The 20,766-nt window shown below is 37.2% G+C and overlaps 1 protein-coding gene across 3 annotated transcripts in view; it reads right to left on the minus strand.

Annotated features, from left to right (window-relative positions):
• LOC128229985 (mucin-5AC-like) overlaps positions 1–6,139 on the minus strand; it is a 25,734-nt gene extending 19,595 nt beyond the window's left edge. For all 3 annotated transcript variants that reach the window (XM_052941947.1, XM_052941948.1, XM_052941946.1), the window contains exons 1-2: positions 5,749–6,139; positions 5,538–5,621 (exon numbers count right to left, since the gene is read on the minus strand). In XM_052941947.1, coding sequence (XP_052797907.1) covers positions 5,538–5,601 — 64 coding nt within the window. In that variant the 5' untranslated portion in view covers positions 5,602–5,621; positions 5,749–6,139. The remainder of the gene's footprint in view (positions 1–5,537; positions 5,622–5,748) is intronic.
• Between the last annotated feature and the right edge of the window lie 14,627 nt (positions 6,140–20,766).

A 20,766-nucleotide genomic window follows, 5' to 3' on the forward strand; every position in this document is an offset into this window, starting at 1 on the left:
TTTGAGATAACCAACATTCCGCTGTCGACCCTAGAGTATATGTTTGAGATAACCAACATTCCGCTGTCGACCCGAGAGTATATGTTTGAGATAACCAACATTCCGCTGTCGACCCGAGAGTATATGTTTGAGATAACCAACATTCCGCTGTCGACCCGAGAGTATATATTTGAGATAACCAACATTCCACTGTCGACCCGAGAGTATATGTTTGAGATAACCAACATTCCACTGTCGACCCGAGAGTATATGTTTGAGATAACCAACATTCCACAGTCGACCCGAGAGTATATGTTTAAGATAACCAACATTCCACTGTCGACCCGAGAGTATATGTTTGAAATAGCCAACATTCCACCGTCGAGTTAGGTTATACATTTGTGGTCACCAATATTCCACAGTCGACCCGAGAGTATATGTTTGAGATAACCAACATTCCAACGTGGAGCCTAGATTATATGTTTGAGGTTACCAACGTTTAAACAATACAATAAAAATCTTGTTTCCATATATTTTGTTCGGACAAGCATGTTCAAGTATAAGGAAGTATTTCCAGTTGTCAAACTTATATTGTGAAGGGTTCAGAAAGTACAAGACATGCAAATTACGTTTTAACTTTTTTTAAGCCACCAACTTCCTTGTGTGTGATATATGCCAAATTGAGGCAAAGTGGGGGCCGTACCTGGTGAATGTGTGTCACAGCTAGGAGAATTAGCATTTTGCCTTGACAGATAGCCCGCCGGTAGGTCACAGTCATCAATAATTGCATTGGTTTCCTTATTGATTATACTACCTCTTATAAGGTCAAATACTCACTAGTCAAAATTAATATCGTGTTTTGTTCTTAAATTCGAAGCATCGTAGCAAAACGTAAGCATTAGATCAATTTTATAAATTTCTGCCGAATTAAGCTCGAACTGTCACAGACGAGATAAATATCCCCTGAAGCACCCACGACACACGCATGTTTTTATGTAATTTTTGAAATGAACAACATTAGCATGTGCATAATGAAATTGTCCAACACTCCTATGAAGTTTCATGAGTGTACTTGAAATACCGATGCAGCTATATGTATCCCAAGCTCTTAACAGCACTTTTACTACGCCAAGGGCCCTACTTATTTTAGTCCAATCGAAAAGCCCAACAGAACTTCCCTTCTTAGACCAACATGTCTATGAAGTCTATGAATCATTTAGGAACACACGGAGGATTTAAACCGTTTTTCTGCTACTCAAAATCACACGCATCATAACATTCATTAGATAGACTTACTGTGCTACAGTACATAACAATTCTTCAATGAATGATTCGAAAATGCTGTATGTATTATATACATGAATATATAAAACGAATTTGGTCAAGTAAGTCCAAAGTGATTATGATTAACCTTAAACACCGATGCCGCGTGATAGAGTAAGAAATGCCGAACAAGTAGTTTGGTCAAGATAATCATTTTAAGGGTTACATAATCGGCAATAAACGTGTATCATAACTGACTATCATTCATGGTACAGTCACACACGCGGAGATGTCGGGGTGTTGACAGCGCGGATGGGATTGTTCCTATGGTGGGGTGGGGAAACACGGAGAAGTACACATATTTACGCCCTCTACTACGGCAATATATGACGGGAAAGGTACGTTGAACTACGTTGTATTATATTTGACTGCGGCAAGCAACTTTTGATTCGTTTTATCAAAATGTATACTTAACGGTTCATATAACTAAAAATGGAAAATATGTGCAATTATGTCAACTATATCGTTGAAGAAAATACTTACTGTTTTGCTTATGTTTCGTAGAACCAAAAGATAAGGGTGAAAAAAAGGTTACGTCACGTTCAACATTCGAAAATATTTACTTTAACACTTCATTCCTTAACGATGGTTGTTGTTTATCAACTTCACATTATTTCTGCATAAAATGCAATAGCATTTCCCATCGATATCGCGTGCGTTTGTTCGATACTTCTGTCCTGTCATTGGGCGCAATAATACTTATGACCGGGGCATATTTACTACGGAACTATTTTTTTCAATGAAATTTTAGTAAAATTATTGGCAACATTCAAAACTGTAATCTGCAGTTAAGCAGTTAAAACAAAATAAGCAACGATAATTTGATTGATTTTAATGTAGATGATTTCATGATGTATGGAACATTTGAAGAAATATTAAATTACAATGATGATCGACGAATTATTTCGAAATTTGGATTTGACATTTCGTAAAAATAAAGCATCTGACAAAACATGAAATCGAGGAAATGAAACAATAACATATTGTAGTGCACCCAGCAACGTCCATAAGAAAGAGCTCAGTTCAACACTAAGTCTTTTCGCGTCCTCTGGCTTTCCTTCCGCGAAAGTTCACGTTACACCACCCACCGCCACTGTCGTTTCCACAGAGACGTTTCATCCTCATTGAATGTTTACTTCCAAAGAAATGACAATGCACTTGCTGTTTTGTCCAACGCCGTATTCCAACATGATTCATACACCAACTGATTCTTCAAAATAACACTCAACAAGTAAATTGACTGGAATTTCTCTCCAATTTGAAAACTCGCTCGTGACTTAACAAATGCTAGTATCGTGTATTATCGCGAGATATAATGAGAACTTTGTAGGTGGCGATATTTTTGTTGTTTTCTTGTTAGTTGTACTTTTCTACTTTCTAGTTGTAATGCATTTATAATACGTATTTATAATAAACTTGACAATGAAAATATAGAAAATAAACATTTAGATAAGAAACTATTTTATCTACGCATTCATTGTTGTATAAAATTAGGTTACGATAGCTGTTCTAATTTACCCAGAGCTTTCCAGAGAAAGAAAAAAAGAGAAAATGCTCTTGAATTATTTATTTATTTTAGCAGAAATGTAAATTCAAATAAATGTAAATATAAGTATTAAAAATCGACATGTCGAATTTTAATCCTTAAATATATAGTAAGTATTTTTTTAAAAATTGCAGGAGTTAGGAATTATTTCTCTGTAGCTTGAGCAAAACCGACCAAAGTCACGCCCAAATGGCCACGGATCGCTCCAAATTGTGTGCATGTTCGAAACTTGCAGGTTTGTGATAAGTCTTGAATACGTTTTGAACAAGTGCTGGTACGTAATAACATGGATTACTACGTTGAGATACGGCTCAGGTACGGATTACTACGGTGAGATACGGCTCATGTGCGGATTACTACGGTGAGATACGGCTCAGGTACGGATTCCTACGGTGAGATACGGCTCATGTGCGGATTACTACCGTGAGATACGGCTCAGGTACGGATTACTACTTTGAGATACGGCTCAGGTATGGATTCCTACGGTGAGATACGGCTCAGGTACGGATTATTACGGTGAGATACGGCTCAGGTGCGGATTACTACGGTGAGATACGGCTCAGGTACGGATTACTACGGTGAGATACGGCTCATGTGCGGATTACTACGTTGAGATACGGCTCAGGTACGGATTACTACGTTGAGATACGGCTCAGGTACGGATTACTACGGTGAGATACGGCTCAGGTACGGATTACTACGGTGAGATACGGCTTAGGTGCGGATTACTACGTTTATATCCGTGGAAACGTAGCTTACGGTGCCGTGAGAATGACGGGTACATAACGTTGTCATGTGGTTAAGTAGATTTAAGAAAATGCTCAAGTGAGTGAGCTAAAACAGTGTGTATAAATTTTAGGATGAAAATATTGCGATCTGACTGTTTATCGAACTTGGTCGGGATATTACGACCATATAAAATTAAAACCAAGGATAAAAAATATCTGTGAAAAGTGCTGAAGTTAGAGATTGGACATGAAAGTGTGACGCCGATAACGACGAAGACGCGAACGACAATGTCCCGCTGCATGTTCAGTATGTGTGTTATACGGCTATACGCAAGTGACGTGCATACCGTTGTTTGGCAATCTCATAGCCTTATAAATAATAATAATAATAATAATAATAATAATAATAATAATAATAATAATAATGATAATAATAATATAAAATAATGATAATAATAATAATACAAATAATGATAATAATAATAATAATAATATTAATAATAATAATAATAATAATAATAATAATAATAATAATAATAATAATATTATTGGAGAAAGATAAGTATAAGGTTGACTCGATCCCTAGCGAATTTCTCGACTGACCGTTCCAAGGCGATATACCCAACTTATTATTATTAGTATTACATTGCCTTGCGCTGTGTTGTTGTCTGTTGGAGAATTTGTCGATAAGCCTCCTTGGTGTGCAATTTTCATTCTCGGTATTCATCATATTGCTTCATACATAATCATAAGCTCCATATACAACTTTTTGTTACAAAGCAGATACTGTTTTATTTCTTTAGAAATATGATAAAATAATCGGAAAGTGTGACCTCTATAATTCATCATTGTGTTATAACACTGACGTTTTTATTATTCTGTTTATAAAACTTCTTTTGTAACAAATAAGAGTTTTATGGTGCAATTTTGATGTTTCAGTATTTCATCACAAACTTGAGTTTTGGCTGAAGCCATATTAGTACTATATATATATATATATATATATAGGTATAGGGAACATCAGATATAGACCAAGACATTTCCTTCAATGCTAGTGTTACTTCTGTATGTGTCATATAACAATTTTATTGACAAAAACGGAACGTATTCTATGTATCAAAGACAAACAATTTACTGCCATAAACCCATAAAACCTTACTTAAGATATTATAATACTGCAGATGTTACCAACATAAATATACCTTCTGTAATATGTGTTTCATGTTGTGGCGTTTTTAAGGGCTAGTTCGACAAAATTAATTAAATCTGTGGTTACACCATTAAAGTAAAATCTCATGTTTCAGCTTAACTTAACATTAACAAAAAGTAAATGTAAACTAATATTAAAATCATTATTTAATATTTGAAATAATATCTTTTAAGAATTTAAGATAATTATTAGATAAGCAGTTAATTTAAGCCGTTCAAAGGTTGTTTAGTGTGTCTGGTGTTGTTTTTTCGTTGTTGTTTTTAACTTAGCTTATTACAAGATTCATCAACTTTCTAAGTGTTCACACTTTGTTTGTTTTTTAACTCGTTAATTAAATGAACAACATAAATAAACAGAGTGTCAGTTGACAGGCGTTTTAATATGTGAGGCAGATTTGAGAATTCCTATCTCATTTATTTTGGTTTAACGAAAAAATACTGGGCAGACTTAACTGTCCGAATTTTGTCTCTAGAAGAAATTATAATAACACTGGGACAGTTTTACATTAAATTATTGTCTGTTATACAACAGAAAATAAAGCGAGCACGGCAGTGAAAGAAAATGACTATGACCTTGCTTAAAGGCACAAAGATAGAACCCAAATATACAGTTATATTCCATAATAATAAACAGGCCTTTCTGAAAACTTACATTTTGTAAAATATGTCTTATTATATATTTGAGCAACTGTCTTGTAAACGCCAGTTAATCGATCTCAATTTCATTCTTTGTGGTTACAAGGGTTACCTACCTTGACAATAGCAGCAAGACAGCAGCAGACAGATGAAGGCGGTCACTGGATACACGAGTCTCATGGTTGTAATGGGATATCACGCTGAAACAGGAATACACGCCCTTAGCCATACAGCAGTAAGTAGTGGGAGTATTTCACGTTTAAACAACAGTATAACATCAATATTCCATGTTCGATCGTGAGAATTACAGAGCATAAAGCTTCCTACCTTTTAACAAGTTTAGGCCTGCAAAACCTTAACTGGTCATTTCAAGCTCTCTGTCAAAGCTGCTATCCGTTCTTATCAAAATCAAAATATATACTCATTATACCATGTCTTCATTTCTTTTCCAATTCCAATATGTTTTATTTGTGATGCCCAAGATGTTAACCTACACTGCCTGATCGCGGCTATTTTAAATTTGTCACATTAGTTAGCCCTCGCCCGAATTGCTAATGAAACACTTGGTCATGCAACGTCAGATTTGACTGCCGTAATGGCAGTTCTGGCTCTCAAGACACGATTTTCATACGCCGTATGGTTCAACAAAGAAACTGTGTTGTTTTAATAAACCAACACTACGCGGTACAAAGCACCGTAATCATTTTAATCAAATCGTTGGTTAAGGTAAAAAAATACTCGTGGCAAAGATCATCACAATTATCCTATATATTTGCGAAAACCCGACCAAATTGTTAATTTTCATCGTAAACATGTTTAAAGGTGTGCACCAAGTCGTGATTCTTTTGTGGCTTCATCATCTACGTAATACAATTTAGATTCAAGTGTTGTTTGTTTTGATTTATTGTTGTCATGTTGTTGATTTATTTAGCTTGTCTACAAGTCCGTTTTTTGACACTATTCTCATTGAAAGCCGAACACAGAGACCTGGACCACAGGTCAACAACGGAAAATGCATCTTATCATCTTGACCGTTCATTGTAATGCAAGGCTTTTATTTATAAAAAAAACCCGATTAAAACGATGAATATAAGTTCCACATAATGTTTACTGTAAAATGTATTAGCAATTTCCTCACATATTTGTAGCTTTTATTTACAAAAGTTTGCCTCGTTACAGATTGTAGAACTTTCTTTGCTATACTTGGTGCACTAGACTCGATTATGTGAACGCTATGGTGATTTTATTTACATCAAAGCATGTGCTCATTGCAAGCGACAATACCTTTATGATAACAATGTGACGATGGCATTCTAGTATAACTAATCTATGGGAAAACGAGTGGAGGAAAGAATAAATTTGTCGGTATGTTTATACATATGTTGTCTTGATTCACATTTGAAGGTGAAAGGAGTGAACTTATTCGAAAATTAAAGTATTAAATTAATCCAATCTGGCATAAGTGTTAATATGTTAAAGTCTTTATATGCAAATGTTTAGGCATGTGTCAACGATTTGTATACAGCGTGTGTCATATTCAGACATCTTCGATATTTCTCTAGCCTTGAAACAAGAGCATTCCCTTTCCTCTCTTTTATTGATTTTGTTTATAAATGCTATTTAAGACAATGTAGATTTTGATAATCTGACCAATAGCGATATTCACAACCTGTCGTTAAATGTTAATATTTGATGTGCAGAGAAAGTCATGCAAATGGGTTACTAAATTAATGTTGTTAAAATACAAATATGTTTCGTCGAAAAATATAAATAGTTTCATTTGGACCATCGAAAATCAACCTATTGAAGTTGTTGGTAGCCTTTGCTACTTAGATATTTTTAATATACTGGAAGTATAGCAAATCCTGTGAAGTCTCTGAAAGATCAAGCTTTAAAAGCACAAAATCACGTTTTATCAATTTTCAAAAGAGTGAAGATTGGTGTTAGGACAAAGCTGTCATTGATTGATTCATAATTGCCCCAATTCTTAAGAATGGATGTGAGGTTTGTGTAATGTATGATATAAAAGGTTTTGTATTACATATTCTGGACGATCGTAATCAAAAGTCCAATACAGCAGTTTTGGGTGAGCTAGATCGTTTTCCTTTATCTCTACGATGTAAAATAAGAGCACTTAAATATCTGTGCTAGGTAAAAATCTCACAACCTTGCTTATAAATCACATGTTAAATGAACAAGTGAATGATGCTACTTTTCAATATAGCAATACCAAGGATAACTGGTCTAAATATGTTAAGTAGGTAGTGGTGAACAGTCATGACCTCGTCTATGTTGGCTTCCAAGCTGGATCACTGCATCGTAGCCAGTGCCAACTGGACGCTCTCTCTGCAGCGCTCCCATGACCGTGGACCGCAGTCTTTCTGACTCCTCCCTTGATTCCCAAGGCTCCTAGCATTTTCGAAACTGACTATGATTGGACGCCTCTGCATCTAACTTCCACTGAGAAGATCCACGTCTTCCAACCCCTATCTTTACATGTATTTACCAAATCTTGGTATTAACCATTTTTGAGCTCGAACGCCTCATCACTTCTCCCTTCCCAGGGTACTGTAAGCTCTACAAATACAACAAGCCTTGGAGACCAAGGCCAAATAAATATGTCTGGCCGAAGGGCAGTATGCGCCGCTTCCTCAGGAAATATCAACTTTTTCCCAAGGTCTTCTAACATTGCACAGTTTTGAGATTCTTGTAAGATGCCCCTCACGTTGGTGTTGTTGGCTGTTTCTCCCCGTGTCTTATAAGTTTATATACTTTTGGCCTGTGTGACTTTTGTCCGCCTCTCATTTTCTATGGCGTTTGCCATTTCTCTTAGAACCTGGTCATGACACCATGTAAACAGACGTTGCGCAAAAGCTAGATAGTAAATGCTGCAGCGATCCTATGTTCTCACACAGCGAGCAGGTAGGATCTTCTGATACCTTCCAATGCTTCAAAGTGGTTGGAGAGGGTAACATGTCATACTCGGATTGGAGAAGGAAACTCATTTGAAGTGGCTCCTCCCATGTGATCTTTCTCTTGGGTAAGTTCCAATTTGTCAAATTCTCCTCGGGTCCTAGTTGTACCCCCTTTGCTGATCGTGCTTCTTCTTCTGTGCTCAGAACTTTTCCTTGAACCATGCTTCTCTTCTCGACAGTATCAGAATTCTCCAAGCGCTGCTTTTGTCTTATGCCAAAACCTTCTATTATCTTGTTTCTAGTGCCTACAATGTCCTGGCGTTTGAGACTGATTTCAGTCAGTACTACAGCCTGGCTCACTGACCATTTCCTTCCCGTTCTAACTTCTATTCCTATCCCACTAGTCTTTCCATCGCTCGAGTCTCGAGTGTTAGGAGCAGACGTGTTTAGCGACCTTGTATCCCTCGACGAGGAAGCTGAAGGGCATCTGAAATTTTGCTGACTTGCCACAGAGTTCAATATAGGTAAATGGAGGCGGAAATCCAAGCCCCCTCATCAGATGCTTGCTAACTGACTGCTCCAACTTTTTGACTGTGCTGATGGGTATTTCATTGACCATTATTGGCCAGATGAGTCTAAGCAAGAGACTATGCTGAAAGATTCATAGCTTGAACTTTCCAGTGAGTTCCGAGTTGTCTATCCTCTTAAGCCACTCTTCAATCTGCTGTTTTAGCCTGTCTTGATGCGAGTGTCCTTTTGTGGACTCATCTTGTATGTGCAGCTTCAGCTTGTCAATCACCTTGCCTTTCCTTACTACAAGACCTTACTGGTTTGAACACCATCCGTGCCTATGACACAGTTTCATCTTGTGCTTTGAGGATACATCTCGCCTGAATATGGGTCTCTGTGGTAACCGCCATGCCATCCATGAAACACCTGTTGGATGGGAGCCGAATCCCAGTGTTTGTAAGTTGGCCTCTTAATTCTCTCTCTGCTGTTTTGATAATCATGATCACGACAAATAAGATGACAGAGAGAATGCATCCTGTTATAATTCCTTTCCCGAGTAGAATCCAGTTTGTTGTGAAGTTGCCACATGTGAATCTCAAGTTGATGTTGGTGAAGCTCTTGATTAGATTGCCTTGGCTGTTATGCGGTACAAATGTATTGATTTTGTGCCACCTCGATCACCTGGTGGGGTATGGGGCCAAATGCGTTTGCTAGGTCAAGCTATACTACTGTGAGCTCTTTTGGTTCATTCTTACCTCGAGTAGCAGTTGTGCGAGTGCGGCGGTGTGCTCTACGCAGCCGGAGAATTCCGGATTTCCCCCATTTTGTACAAAGGTGTCTACGTATCCAATTGCAAACATATAGGTTGTCATGTACTTCACAAGTATGGAGGAAATATATTCCTTCCACACTCAGCAGTTTGAAATTGCTCGACGATTACAGAGCTCTTCTCCTTTGGGACTATACAGCCCCAGCCAGTTGCCAGTTCTCTGAAATAGTTTCTTTCCTCTAGACTACACGCAAGAGAGACAACAGTGTCCGTAAAAGTTTTGACCATTCTTGTTAACCCTGTATGGGATACCACTGGGACCTGGAGTTGAGCATGAATGTGTCTTTTTCGTCATATCATTTTCCATGTAGGTTCATTCATATCCAAGGGGATGACTGGCTCCTCCATTGCTTGAATTCAAGGTTTCGCTTCGAAGCGAAACCCTGAATTCAAGCAATGGGTTTAGAATGGGTTCCCCGAGGGTGTTATTCAACTTCGTCCTAGCTGCTCTCGAGATACACCCGACGTAAACCCGCCTGCAACCAGTGAAAATATAGGAGCTTGGACAACCGACCAGATATTTCCCCCCGTCTCACTAGGTAAACTTTTGCGTTGCTGATGTTTTCACGTGCCTTACAGTCGCTCATTGTCTGATGGATATTCAGCCCTCGATGGGGTATGAAGGGCCCGCCCAACAGGACGTATTTAGTGACAACGAAAAGGAGCAAACAATGGGCATTGACAGGAGGAACCACATCAGTGGTGTGTCGATGCGAAAACGTACGTTAGATCCATCGAGGGCTGAATATCCTTGGGATAATTTCTATTCTGTTCTGTTGTAGCTGTCTATATGGTTGTATCCTCACGGAGACTGCATAGATAGGGTGCCAACCCACCAAATAGGGTTTCCTGGTCTTTCCAAGAAAGATGTTAAATTCGAGTTATATCTCGAAATTAATGTGAATGATAAATACAGAATTGCATTATCCAGATAATTACTGTGTTCATACTCTCTGGAATCGGGGTTGGAAGTTATAATAGTATACTACGTACAAAGCGTATATTCAAATTAAGTATGGAAGAATCTAAAAAATGCTGTTCGGTTTGCTCCGACATACATTTACAATATAATAGTTCAAGATCATTGAAAACACTGAATGAAATTGTAAAGATAATGCCATCAAATAATAACATCACTGTAAGATGTTTGGCTAAATTCATATACAATGCTATGTTAAGGCGTTTTGTCTCCGTTGATGCAGTTTCTTCTTAGTTTAAAACCTACAAGTATATTTGTGTTGTAGGGCATATTAAATCGTTGTGTGCATTGTTAAAACATTTGTGTTTTATGTACATCTCATTTAATACGTATTTATGTAACTGTCAAAGGCTTTTGTATTGCCGACATTGCCATTAAAAAATAAATTTTGTCTTCTTGTTTAAACGTCAAGTAAACAACCTGTTTCGGGGCCCGAAAGACAATGAACAAAATGCAAAAAAAACGTACAAACGCCACAAAAAAGACAAATGTATTAGGACAGCTTTATCAATAATTGAAGGAATCATCGGAACGGTCAATGACACTAGTTTTAATGGAACACAAACACTGACAAAAAATTAACGCCAGATACCGGCTGTCCATTGACTTCCGCAGTCTAACTGGCTAGCTTCTTTACACGAATTCTGAGACCGTGTTCGAACATATACATACAGTAACCCGTTCTTACCCATTCGGTAAATAGAATGACCCGACTATAACCGGAAACATTTTTTTTCAAATGACGTCACAATAACGCGGGAAAAGATCAACCACTTGAAATCACTTGAAAACGTAAAATTGAAACACTTCTGGTACCAATATATTTAAAATATAATAAACTGACACTTTTAAAAATGTTGATCTATATTTCACGGGACCTGCAGACACAATACGACCAATAACAAGATCAATAGCTTTCATGTATATTGTTATGCAATGAATGACGATCCGAACATATCCGAAGATGTTGCGTTCATCGATTGATGAACGCAATTGCCGAAAGGCAGTTCATTTCAGGAATGGAAGTTGAGGTGTAAATATTCCTTAAATGACCATGACGTTGTCCGGTTAGCGCAATGTTAGCACACTCGCTATTCCCCAAGACGGCTTCGATTCCCGGCCTGTGTGCATGTGAGTTTGGTTTGTGGTCACCAAGCCGAACAAGTGGGTTTCCTCCGGGTACTCCGGTTTCCCCATAACACATGACCACACTCTCGCGTAACATCGTACCAACGAGGATAATTAATACAATGTTGTAATAACTTGTTTCACAATCGTTGTAAAATAAATCAGTTCAAACTAAACTAAGAATGACCATAGGATGACTGTGTTTGTATTGAATGTCACCCTTAATTAGTTTTCAGCGAGGATCAACTTTAATGCGACGAAGGGTCATAACATGGCGGATGGTGTCAATTTTCACGCTTAAAATTGATCCGCCATCCGCTGAAAAGTTACCATTGGCCCTAATATAACAAAGATCCTTAAGTCAATTCTGATTACCTACTGGTTATACCACATAACATCAAAAGAAACAAAAGCGTTAATGGTTTTACACTTTTTAAAAAGATTTTTTTTCACATAGAGTATGTTGATTAAAACCTATGATCGATAGTTTAAAAAAACTACATCTAGAACAAAAAATGGTTGAGTAATTGTAAACGTTTCGATACTTATACTCCATCGAATGTCTCCTGCAATTAACTATGTGCCAATATTGTTATTGTTATAAGTGACTACTGGCGAGTTTCAACTTTGGCAATCATATATGTTTACATACTGCTTTACCTCGGAAATTCCATTAAAAAAACACACTTAATTCAAGCAGTTCCATTATTCGCATACACCTATTCCATGCAGATAGAATATTTTCCTCAAATTTTTGCTTGCAGACACTAGCGATAAAAGTCAGGTTGAGGGCGCTTACAGTCTAAGTTTGCTTGGGGCTGCGCCGTTTACATTACAAAAACGGACATATGTAGGAGGTTCCAAATATGGTTAAATGGACCAAAGTTTTCTAAAGATAATAGATAAAAAATTGAAATAAATGGCTTCTTTTCTTAAATATATTATCGACATTAAGTACCCAAACTGATAAAATAAAACACATGTGTAAGAGACAAGGCGTGTCACCTGCCCTGAATAAATTTTGTGCGAGGATTATTTTAATGTCCATATATGACAGCAACAATGCGAATTCTGTGTTTATAAAGTAAATCGAATATAAAATATGTCATCAGTGACAATTTGTAGACCTTATTAAATATGCTTACATAATTATGTCGATTTGATGAATTTTTAAACCATATTTCATCAGTTAATAAGCAAAACTATTGTACACCAAGAAGAAATTGCACGGTTAGGCTGTATTTATTCAACAGTGTTAAGGGGGGATCCAATCCTAGGTTGTGTTACATACCAATGGTAAGTAAGTAAAGTAAGTAAATCGTTTATTACCGTGACATGTGTTTTGTCTATATATCTCCTACTCCTCCTAATAGCAAGCGCTTCTACTAAGAATGTTTGCAGTGCTCCAGTGCCCTCACTCAGAAGGTGTTATAATTGTTCGTTTGTTGATGTTGTACTATACATATTTTCATATAGTAAGTTGCCGTAAGCCTCTCGTCTTAGTTCATTATAAAGTTGGCAGACGAGGAGAAAGGGAATCTCTGACTCGATTTGTCCGGTGTCGCACGTGGTGCATCTCCTTTCACCCACGGACCCGTTGACGTAACGACCAGTCTCCATCCGCAAAGGGAGGATTCCGCATTGGAATTGCGCCATGGTAAAGCGTACATGTTTGAGATATTTAGTGTCTCAGCTTCTTATGTGTCTTTAAAGAACCTGTTTGTCCGCAATTTTGGCGACGACTGTATGGATTGGGCCCAGTGTGCGTTTCGGGCGTTAGATAATTGTATCCTTGCTTATCAAGTCGACTGTAGATTTGGAGTTGTAGTGATTCGATAACTGAAGGTCTTTCATGATCGATTTTATCTCACTGCACCAATTGTTTGTGTGCGGGCTATCATATTCAGTTTCAAACACCCGTTCTGCAATTCTTCTGCTATCCATTATCATGAGCCTATTCCAAAACGGAGCATGATTAACTGTCTACGCGACCGTGCTGGGAGCCATCAGATGTCACCGGAAATGGCAGCAGTAGGAGCGAAACACTCAAGAAGTAACGTATTGCTCTGTGTTGAACATTATCACTGGCTTGGTAATGTTTAAATTCCCTTATACTTGATAGTTAATCCAGTATTGATACAATACAACTATTGTATAACTTTTTATATGATTTAAAGCCGAAATATTTAAGGCTATATAGTTTGAGAATAAGGCTACCTATGGCTCTTCCTTCTCCTCGGCTAAGCGTTTCGGCGGGAGATAAAAAGTAACAATTGTCTGTGAGGATGACTATTTTAAGATATCTGTATTTGGAAACGGTTTCGAGCACGTTGTCACCGATCTGGAAACGAACGTCTGTTTGTCTCATTCGTGGACGCCAGAAATCCATACATTTAGATTTACCAGTGGTCTTGAGGACTCGCCATTTCTCTCACCAAACGTGAATAGTATTGGGCATAGTGTGTAAGTTTCTTTTTGATTTGGCAGTTAGCACTACATGTATATCATCAGCATAGAGTAATATGGACACCAAATGATCACCAACTTGCACACCATTGCCAAGGTTATTGTGTTCAGTGACAAGGTCATTTTCAAATACGGCAAAACATATCGGCGACAAATTATTTCCTTGAGCTACTCCAGACTTGCAGACAAGCCATTCTGTCAACTTGTTGTTAATTTTAATGGTGGATGCCGTTCGATTATAAATTGACTCATTGCTGTTTTATATGTTACCGTCGACACTTAGAAGTAATAGTTTGTAGAGCATCAAGTCCCTTTCCACAAATCAAAGGCCTTTATAAGGTCGATAAAAGCGGTAAACACATTGATGTTATTCTAACTGTTAAGGGTGGAAACGTGGTCCTCACACGAGCGGTCTTTTCTAAACCAATTTGATCGTCGGCGAGAATGTTATTTTATTTAAAGTAACAAGTAAGTATTTTACTCAACAGTGCGCTGTATACCTTGCTAATGCAAGAGAGAAGGCTGATCCCGCGGTAATTTAACGGCGTCTTTTTTCAGAACTAGGACTCTTTAGGGTTAAAAGTATGTTTGTTTTTCTCCAATCATTTGGCACAACACGTGTGTCACATATCAACTGAAATAGTTTTTGCAGAACTGCGATGATCGGTATTTTTAGAACCGCGTTTGAAATTGTTTCAAGGCTACTTGCTAACTTTGATTTTATCGCTATAAAACCTTTCGCTTCTGCAAACTAATAAGTAAAAATATCAACGTTTAAGAAGACCTTCAATCGTAGTTATTTCCCTCTGAACAAATCTGAGTACCTCACCTTTGAAATGGTGGTTCTATTTTTCAAACGTTCTTTTATAGCTGAATGCTCTTGAAAACATTGGCTTTATTTTTTAGTGTGTTCTTTGTGAAGTTTTGTGTTGTTGTTCCATGTTTCTTGTTAGTGACCTTTGTATTTAGCGTTGACCCTGTTTCATTAAAGGGGGCTTATATTTAAACTTTCGACTTCTGTACTGGTTACTGTAGTTTTTCATATAAATATTCTTACAAAACTCATTTAAACTGTCTGACTTTGTAACCTAAACACGAGTCAATAGTAAACTTCTTAAAAAGGCGGCGTATGAATGACAGACTACGTAAGCGGCGATCAATTGGCTTGAAGGGGGGGGGGAGTATGAAATGGGGACACTATATATATATAAATCTCTGAAAACAAGCCTAAACGAAACAGTCAATTGTTGTCATTGAATAATTTTATTTCCACATCATGACTTTTACATTTGTTCAGAGGACAGTATAAACAAGAGCGCCGCGCAGTGGGCGCAAAGTGTCCCTTACCGGTTTAAAGCCTTGTAAAAAAGGATGAGCATGTCTCAAGAGAATCTCCATGAAAACTTAAACGAATCTTACCCATAAATCAAAGTTGTTTCAGTCACCCCAGCTCATGTGATAGTGAACTAATGGCATTTACAATAAACTTTATCCTTCAAAATGCAACAGTTTTAGCCGTAAAACCTACCAGATCACCCATGTCTACTTTTGACGTATTGCCCTCTATCCACATACTGAGTTTCATGAACCTAGCTTTGATACTTTTTGAGTTATCCCAGGGCCGATATTTTTTCAGTCAACAGCTGTATTTTTAATTAGTCAATGGCCATAACTCTGCATAACTTTGCCTGACGAAAAAAATAAACTGATAGGCATAATCTCCATATTGCCCTTTTTCCACATACTAATTTTCATTAACCTGTCTTTGATACTTTTTGAGTTATCCCAGGACCGATTTTTTCTGTCAACAGCTGTATTTTTAATAACTCAAGGGCCAAAACACTGCATAACTTTGCCTGACGAAAAAAATAACTAATGTTCATAATCTCCATTTTACCCTCTATCCACATACTGAGTTTCATAAACCTAGACCAATTTGACTATATTTCTAGTAAGTCAAGGGCCATAAATCTGTATTACTTTGTCTGACGAAGAAAAGAAACTAACATGCACAATCTCCATATTGCCTTCTTTCCACATACTATTTTTCATTAATCTAGCTTTGATACTTTTTGAGTTATCTCTGGACAGAGATTTTTGTGGACGGAAGGAAAGACGGACGGACAGACGGACAGAGGGTTAACCTTAATTCCTCTCTAGTGAAACCGGTAGGGGACTAAAAAGTAATTGTTCTGCAGGGGATGGTTAGCAAGATGGCACTGGCTTTATAATGGTCAAGAATAGGCAACTCTAATTTGGTCAAATTTCGGCCAGGGACCGATATCGCAAGAGTTATTTACCCAACCTATTATTATATATGAAATCTAGTAAGGTAAGGAGTTGATTTAAATAAGTACATGTGGGTTATGTGAATTTGCTCAAATTTTGAAATGGAGTCTAAACTCAGAAGCAGTTTAAGCGATTCGTTCCTGCATTTTATAATCGATACGACAAATATAACATAACTTTCGATTCATAATTTTTCATTGTGGATTGATGAAACTTGTTATTGACCCCATAAATACTGTAATCATGTTTTGTAATGTAAATATAGTGAGAAAAAAATGGTAAATAGCGTTGAGATTGTTAGTTTAGACATACCATTGTCAGCTCAGAACAAAAACGTCAAAAAATACACCTTCAGTTATATTTGTACACTCTTCATATGAAGAAAAAATGCCAAGTACGCATTGCTTCGTGCTAAAACACCTACGTAGACCTTAAGTGTTAATATGTATTTAGGTATTTACCGAAATTCCACTGAAAATTCGGTTAATGTGCATCAGTTAATGTGCTTAATATGTGCTTCAAACTGCGTATCGTATTTTTTTGTGAATGGTAATTAATAGATGGAATGCTATAGTTAATGTTGCTCAGGTCTAGACACGATGATGATGATGATGATGATGATGATGATGATGATGATGATTATGATGATGGTGGTGGTGGTGGTGGTGGTGGTGGTGGTGGTGGCGGGGGGCGAAGTGAATGTGGTACTGTAAAGTCGACGACCCAAGCAATTATTTGGGAAATCGGTCAGTGTGCCTTACTCACCTGTACTGAGGTTTTTCAGAACACAATTTGCTGAGTATGAGTATTTTTCCATTGATTTTACTTTAATATGCACTCTCTGTCCTTGCTAGATTATTTGTTTATTTTCGCAAACCGAAGAAATATATAACAATGCGAAAGACCCGCTATGTGTTTACTATAATTGATCTACATAACAATAAAGTCGGCAAGAGGGCGCAGCCCGGTATCGACTTATCGTTTTGAATACGAAAAACATATGTTAACTCTCTTACTGTTCAGCGCGCAAAGCTTAACGAGTGTCTCTATAAAAGCCCGTGCGCACGTGCAGCCTTCTAACAACTCACATAATGACGGTTATGGCTAAATTGTTAGGCACCATCACTACTAGACAGCGCCACCACTACTCGACAGGGCCATCACAAGAGCAACAGCTCCACCACTTTAATAACTATGTGCATGTTCCTTTTTTTGCACCAGAATGTTCTTACGGTGTGTGTTTTAATAGTAACGAAGTGTGCACTAGTCCGATTCGGGAGATTAGCTCCTGTCACCATAGTTCGAACAATATTGAAACGGAATCGTAACCAACCTGTAGTAGATGAGTTCTTACACGGTACCACATTCTCCGATTTTCGAAATGTTTCATACAATTATCAAATTAAATATAAATCACGTGTGTAGAAGTAAACACAAGGCACTGATGCACCACGGAAGTGTCGACAGCACATTTTTACGCCACCGATAAGTGGTGGAGCTGGCGTTAAGCTGGCGTTAAGCAGCCGTGTGTGACGTACAGTTTCAGTCAACTAAATGTATTATTTTATAACTAAATCAAATTAAAGTATAATGATTTCATGAGATTTGAATTTAATTTCTTAAGCTTTTTGTTTTAGGGCACACAAGAAACACCCCTCTCTCAAAGGATTTCTTAATAATTTTACGTCTATGAAATATGTATATATTTACATCTTTTATCAGAGTATAAACTACCTTCTAGAACCACTTTCTTAGACTTGACATAATTATGTTAACTTCTTTTTTCATATCAGACACATAGTTCCACTCAAGAGAATTGCTAACGTAGATTAGCCTGCCGACTTATCATCTTGGAATTCGATCAGAGTGCTTAACTTGTACTTTAGCTCTGTAGGTCACGCACAAGCTGAAGAAAAAAAAATATGAACAAAACAACTGAGTACTATTGCACTGCTGCCCAACTATGTTTTTGATATATTGTAGAACTTATACTTACTAAATTTATTCGTGTGTTTGTGTGCGCGTGCGTGCGTGTGTGCGTGCGTGCGCGCGAGCGAGCAAACGAGCGTGCGAGCGTGCTTGCATGCGTGTGTTTCATAAAGTATCTCGTAGTATAAATTGATTTCAATAATAGTAATTTGAACGCCCAGTCATGTATACAATGAAAGCTCATTCCATTATTGTACAACTGCGCTGCCAATTCCGGCAGGATTAATAACTGTGCAACTGCGATGCAAATTCCGGCAGGATATATTACTGTTCAACTGCGCTGCCAATTCCGGCAGTATAAATTACTGTGAAACTGCGCTGCCAATCCCGGCAGGATAAATTACTGTGAAACTGCGCTGCAAATCCCGGCAGGATTAATTACTGTGAAACTGCGCTGTAAATCTCGGCAGGATAAATTACTGGGCAACTGCGCTGCAAATCTCGGCAGGATAAATTACTGGGCAACTGCGCTGCAAATCTCGGCAGAATAAATTACTGGGCAACTGCGCTGCAAATCCCGGCAGGATTAATTACTGTGAAACTGCGCTGCCAATTCCGGCATGATTAATTACTGTGCAACTGCGCTGCCAATTCTGGCATGATTAATTACTGTGCAACTGCGCTGCAAATTCCGGCAGAATTAATTCTTGTTAATTAAAACATATTTTATCAGCATATACATTCCATTACTACCAAGTTTTTATACAACTTGTTCGGTTGATATATTGAAACGGATAAAACGAAAGCAGAGCTTAAAAATCCTGGAAAACCCTATCAAACAAATACGTAATAATATACTGAAAGCAGGATCACGGTGGAGAACCCACGTGACTTATTTGGTAAAGTGCACGGCGACAAATGTCAACAAGTCTCGATTCAGGTAAGGTTTTTAAAAATAACTTTCTTAATATTTGGAGAATTTTTGTGAAATAAAGACCATAAACCCCGCATTTAAGAGCTCTATCCACGGTAATAAAGAACTTTCTCTAATATCCTAAAGTTTTCCTGAAAATCTTGACCAACTGATTTCTCAGAGTTGAAATCTAAGGCAAAGTACACGGCTTTTGACAAATCTATCGCTTTACTTCATGTTAGCCGTAAATAATTCATACACAAATCTTATTTTAAGCAAATTTTATGCATTTTATAGTTTTCAGCGTGTATTGTAAAACTTCTAGTTATTTCAAAGGTAAAAATGAACTAAAACCAAATTGATAAAGTACACGGACATTTTAGGATGATAAAGTACACGGTCATTTTAGTTTATGTTTGAAAGTAGAGTGCGGTTTACAAATTAATAGTTATATAAGCATTTTCTATTCGTGAAGTCAGAATGTATAGTGTTTAGTTTTTATTTAAGTTATATCAATAAATTTTGCATTATATAACGCACACCTAAATAACTAAATATTTAGCAATCATGTTTAATGAGGTGTTGAAAGATAGTCTATGTGATAATTTAAGAGAAAGTCTGCATTATAAGTTCGATTACTTTTAAATATGCAGATCAATACAGAATCATACATACATTTCTTCAAAAATCAGATAGTTTTACTTATAAATTATAATCTGGACTGACGGCGAATAAAACATCTCTGTAGTAAGCGGCCCGTTTGTGGTGATTATAAATTTCATGAATGTTCCTATTTTGATGTAATATAAAACAATAAAATAGGCACATCACAATTAGTTTATACATATTTCCACATTTAAATCATATTGTTCATACCTTTCAGGTAACGCTGAATCTTTTATTTGGTTCAGTCTGAACACATATTATCTGATCTACATCAGTAAAACTGCGGTCGTTCGAACAATACAGACAGGAACTCATTGTAAAGATGGCGGCTCGGAGTTAGATGTGAAACAGCAAGGAGGAATGAGAGCACACTATATACCAACTTACAGGCTAGGACTAAGACTTGAACATCTAGATAAGAGCTGAGCATGGAACATTAGAATGTTCTAGACTAATGGGTGAAATGTGATTACAAAATAATTGTGTTTCAAAGCTTGTTGAATTATATAAGATACGTGCAGTTAAGAGTTTATAGGACATCAATGGGGAAATGACAACAATGCATCTCTAAACCTTGTGAAAATGTTTTATGCTCAATCCGTTTTCATACTAATTTTACACACCATTTTTTTCAGTACTGTAAGACAAACGAACATTTTGAAAGAGCACCATTTGGTAACAGTACGTTTTGCTATTTATCTTAATAAAATGTTAAACTCAT

This window comes from Mya arenaria, chromosome 4 (assembly GCF_026914265.1).
Source record: "Mya arenaria isolate MELC-2E11 chromosome 4, ASM2691426v1".
Lineage (NCBI taxonomy): Eukaryota > Metazoa > Mollusca > Bivalvia > Myida > Myidae > Mya > Mya arenaria.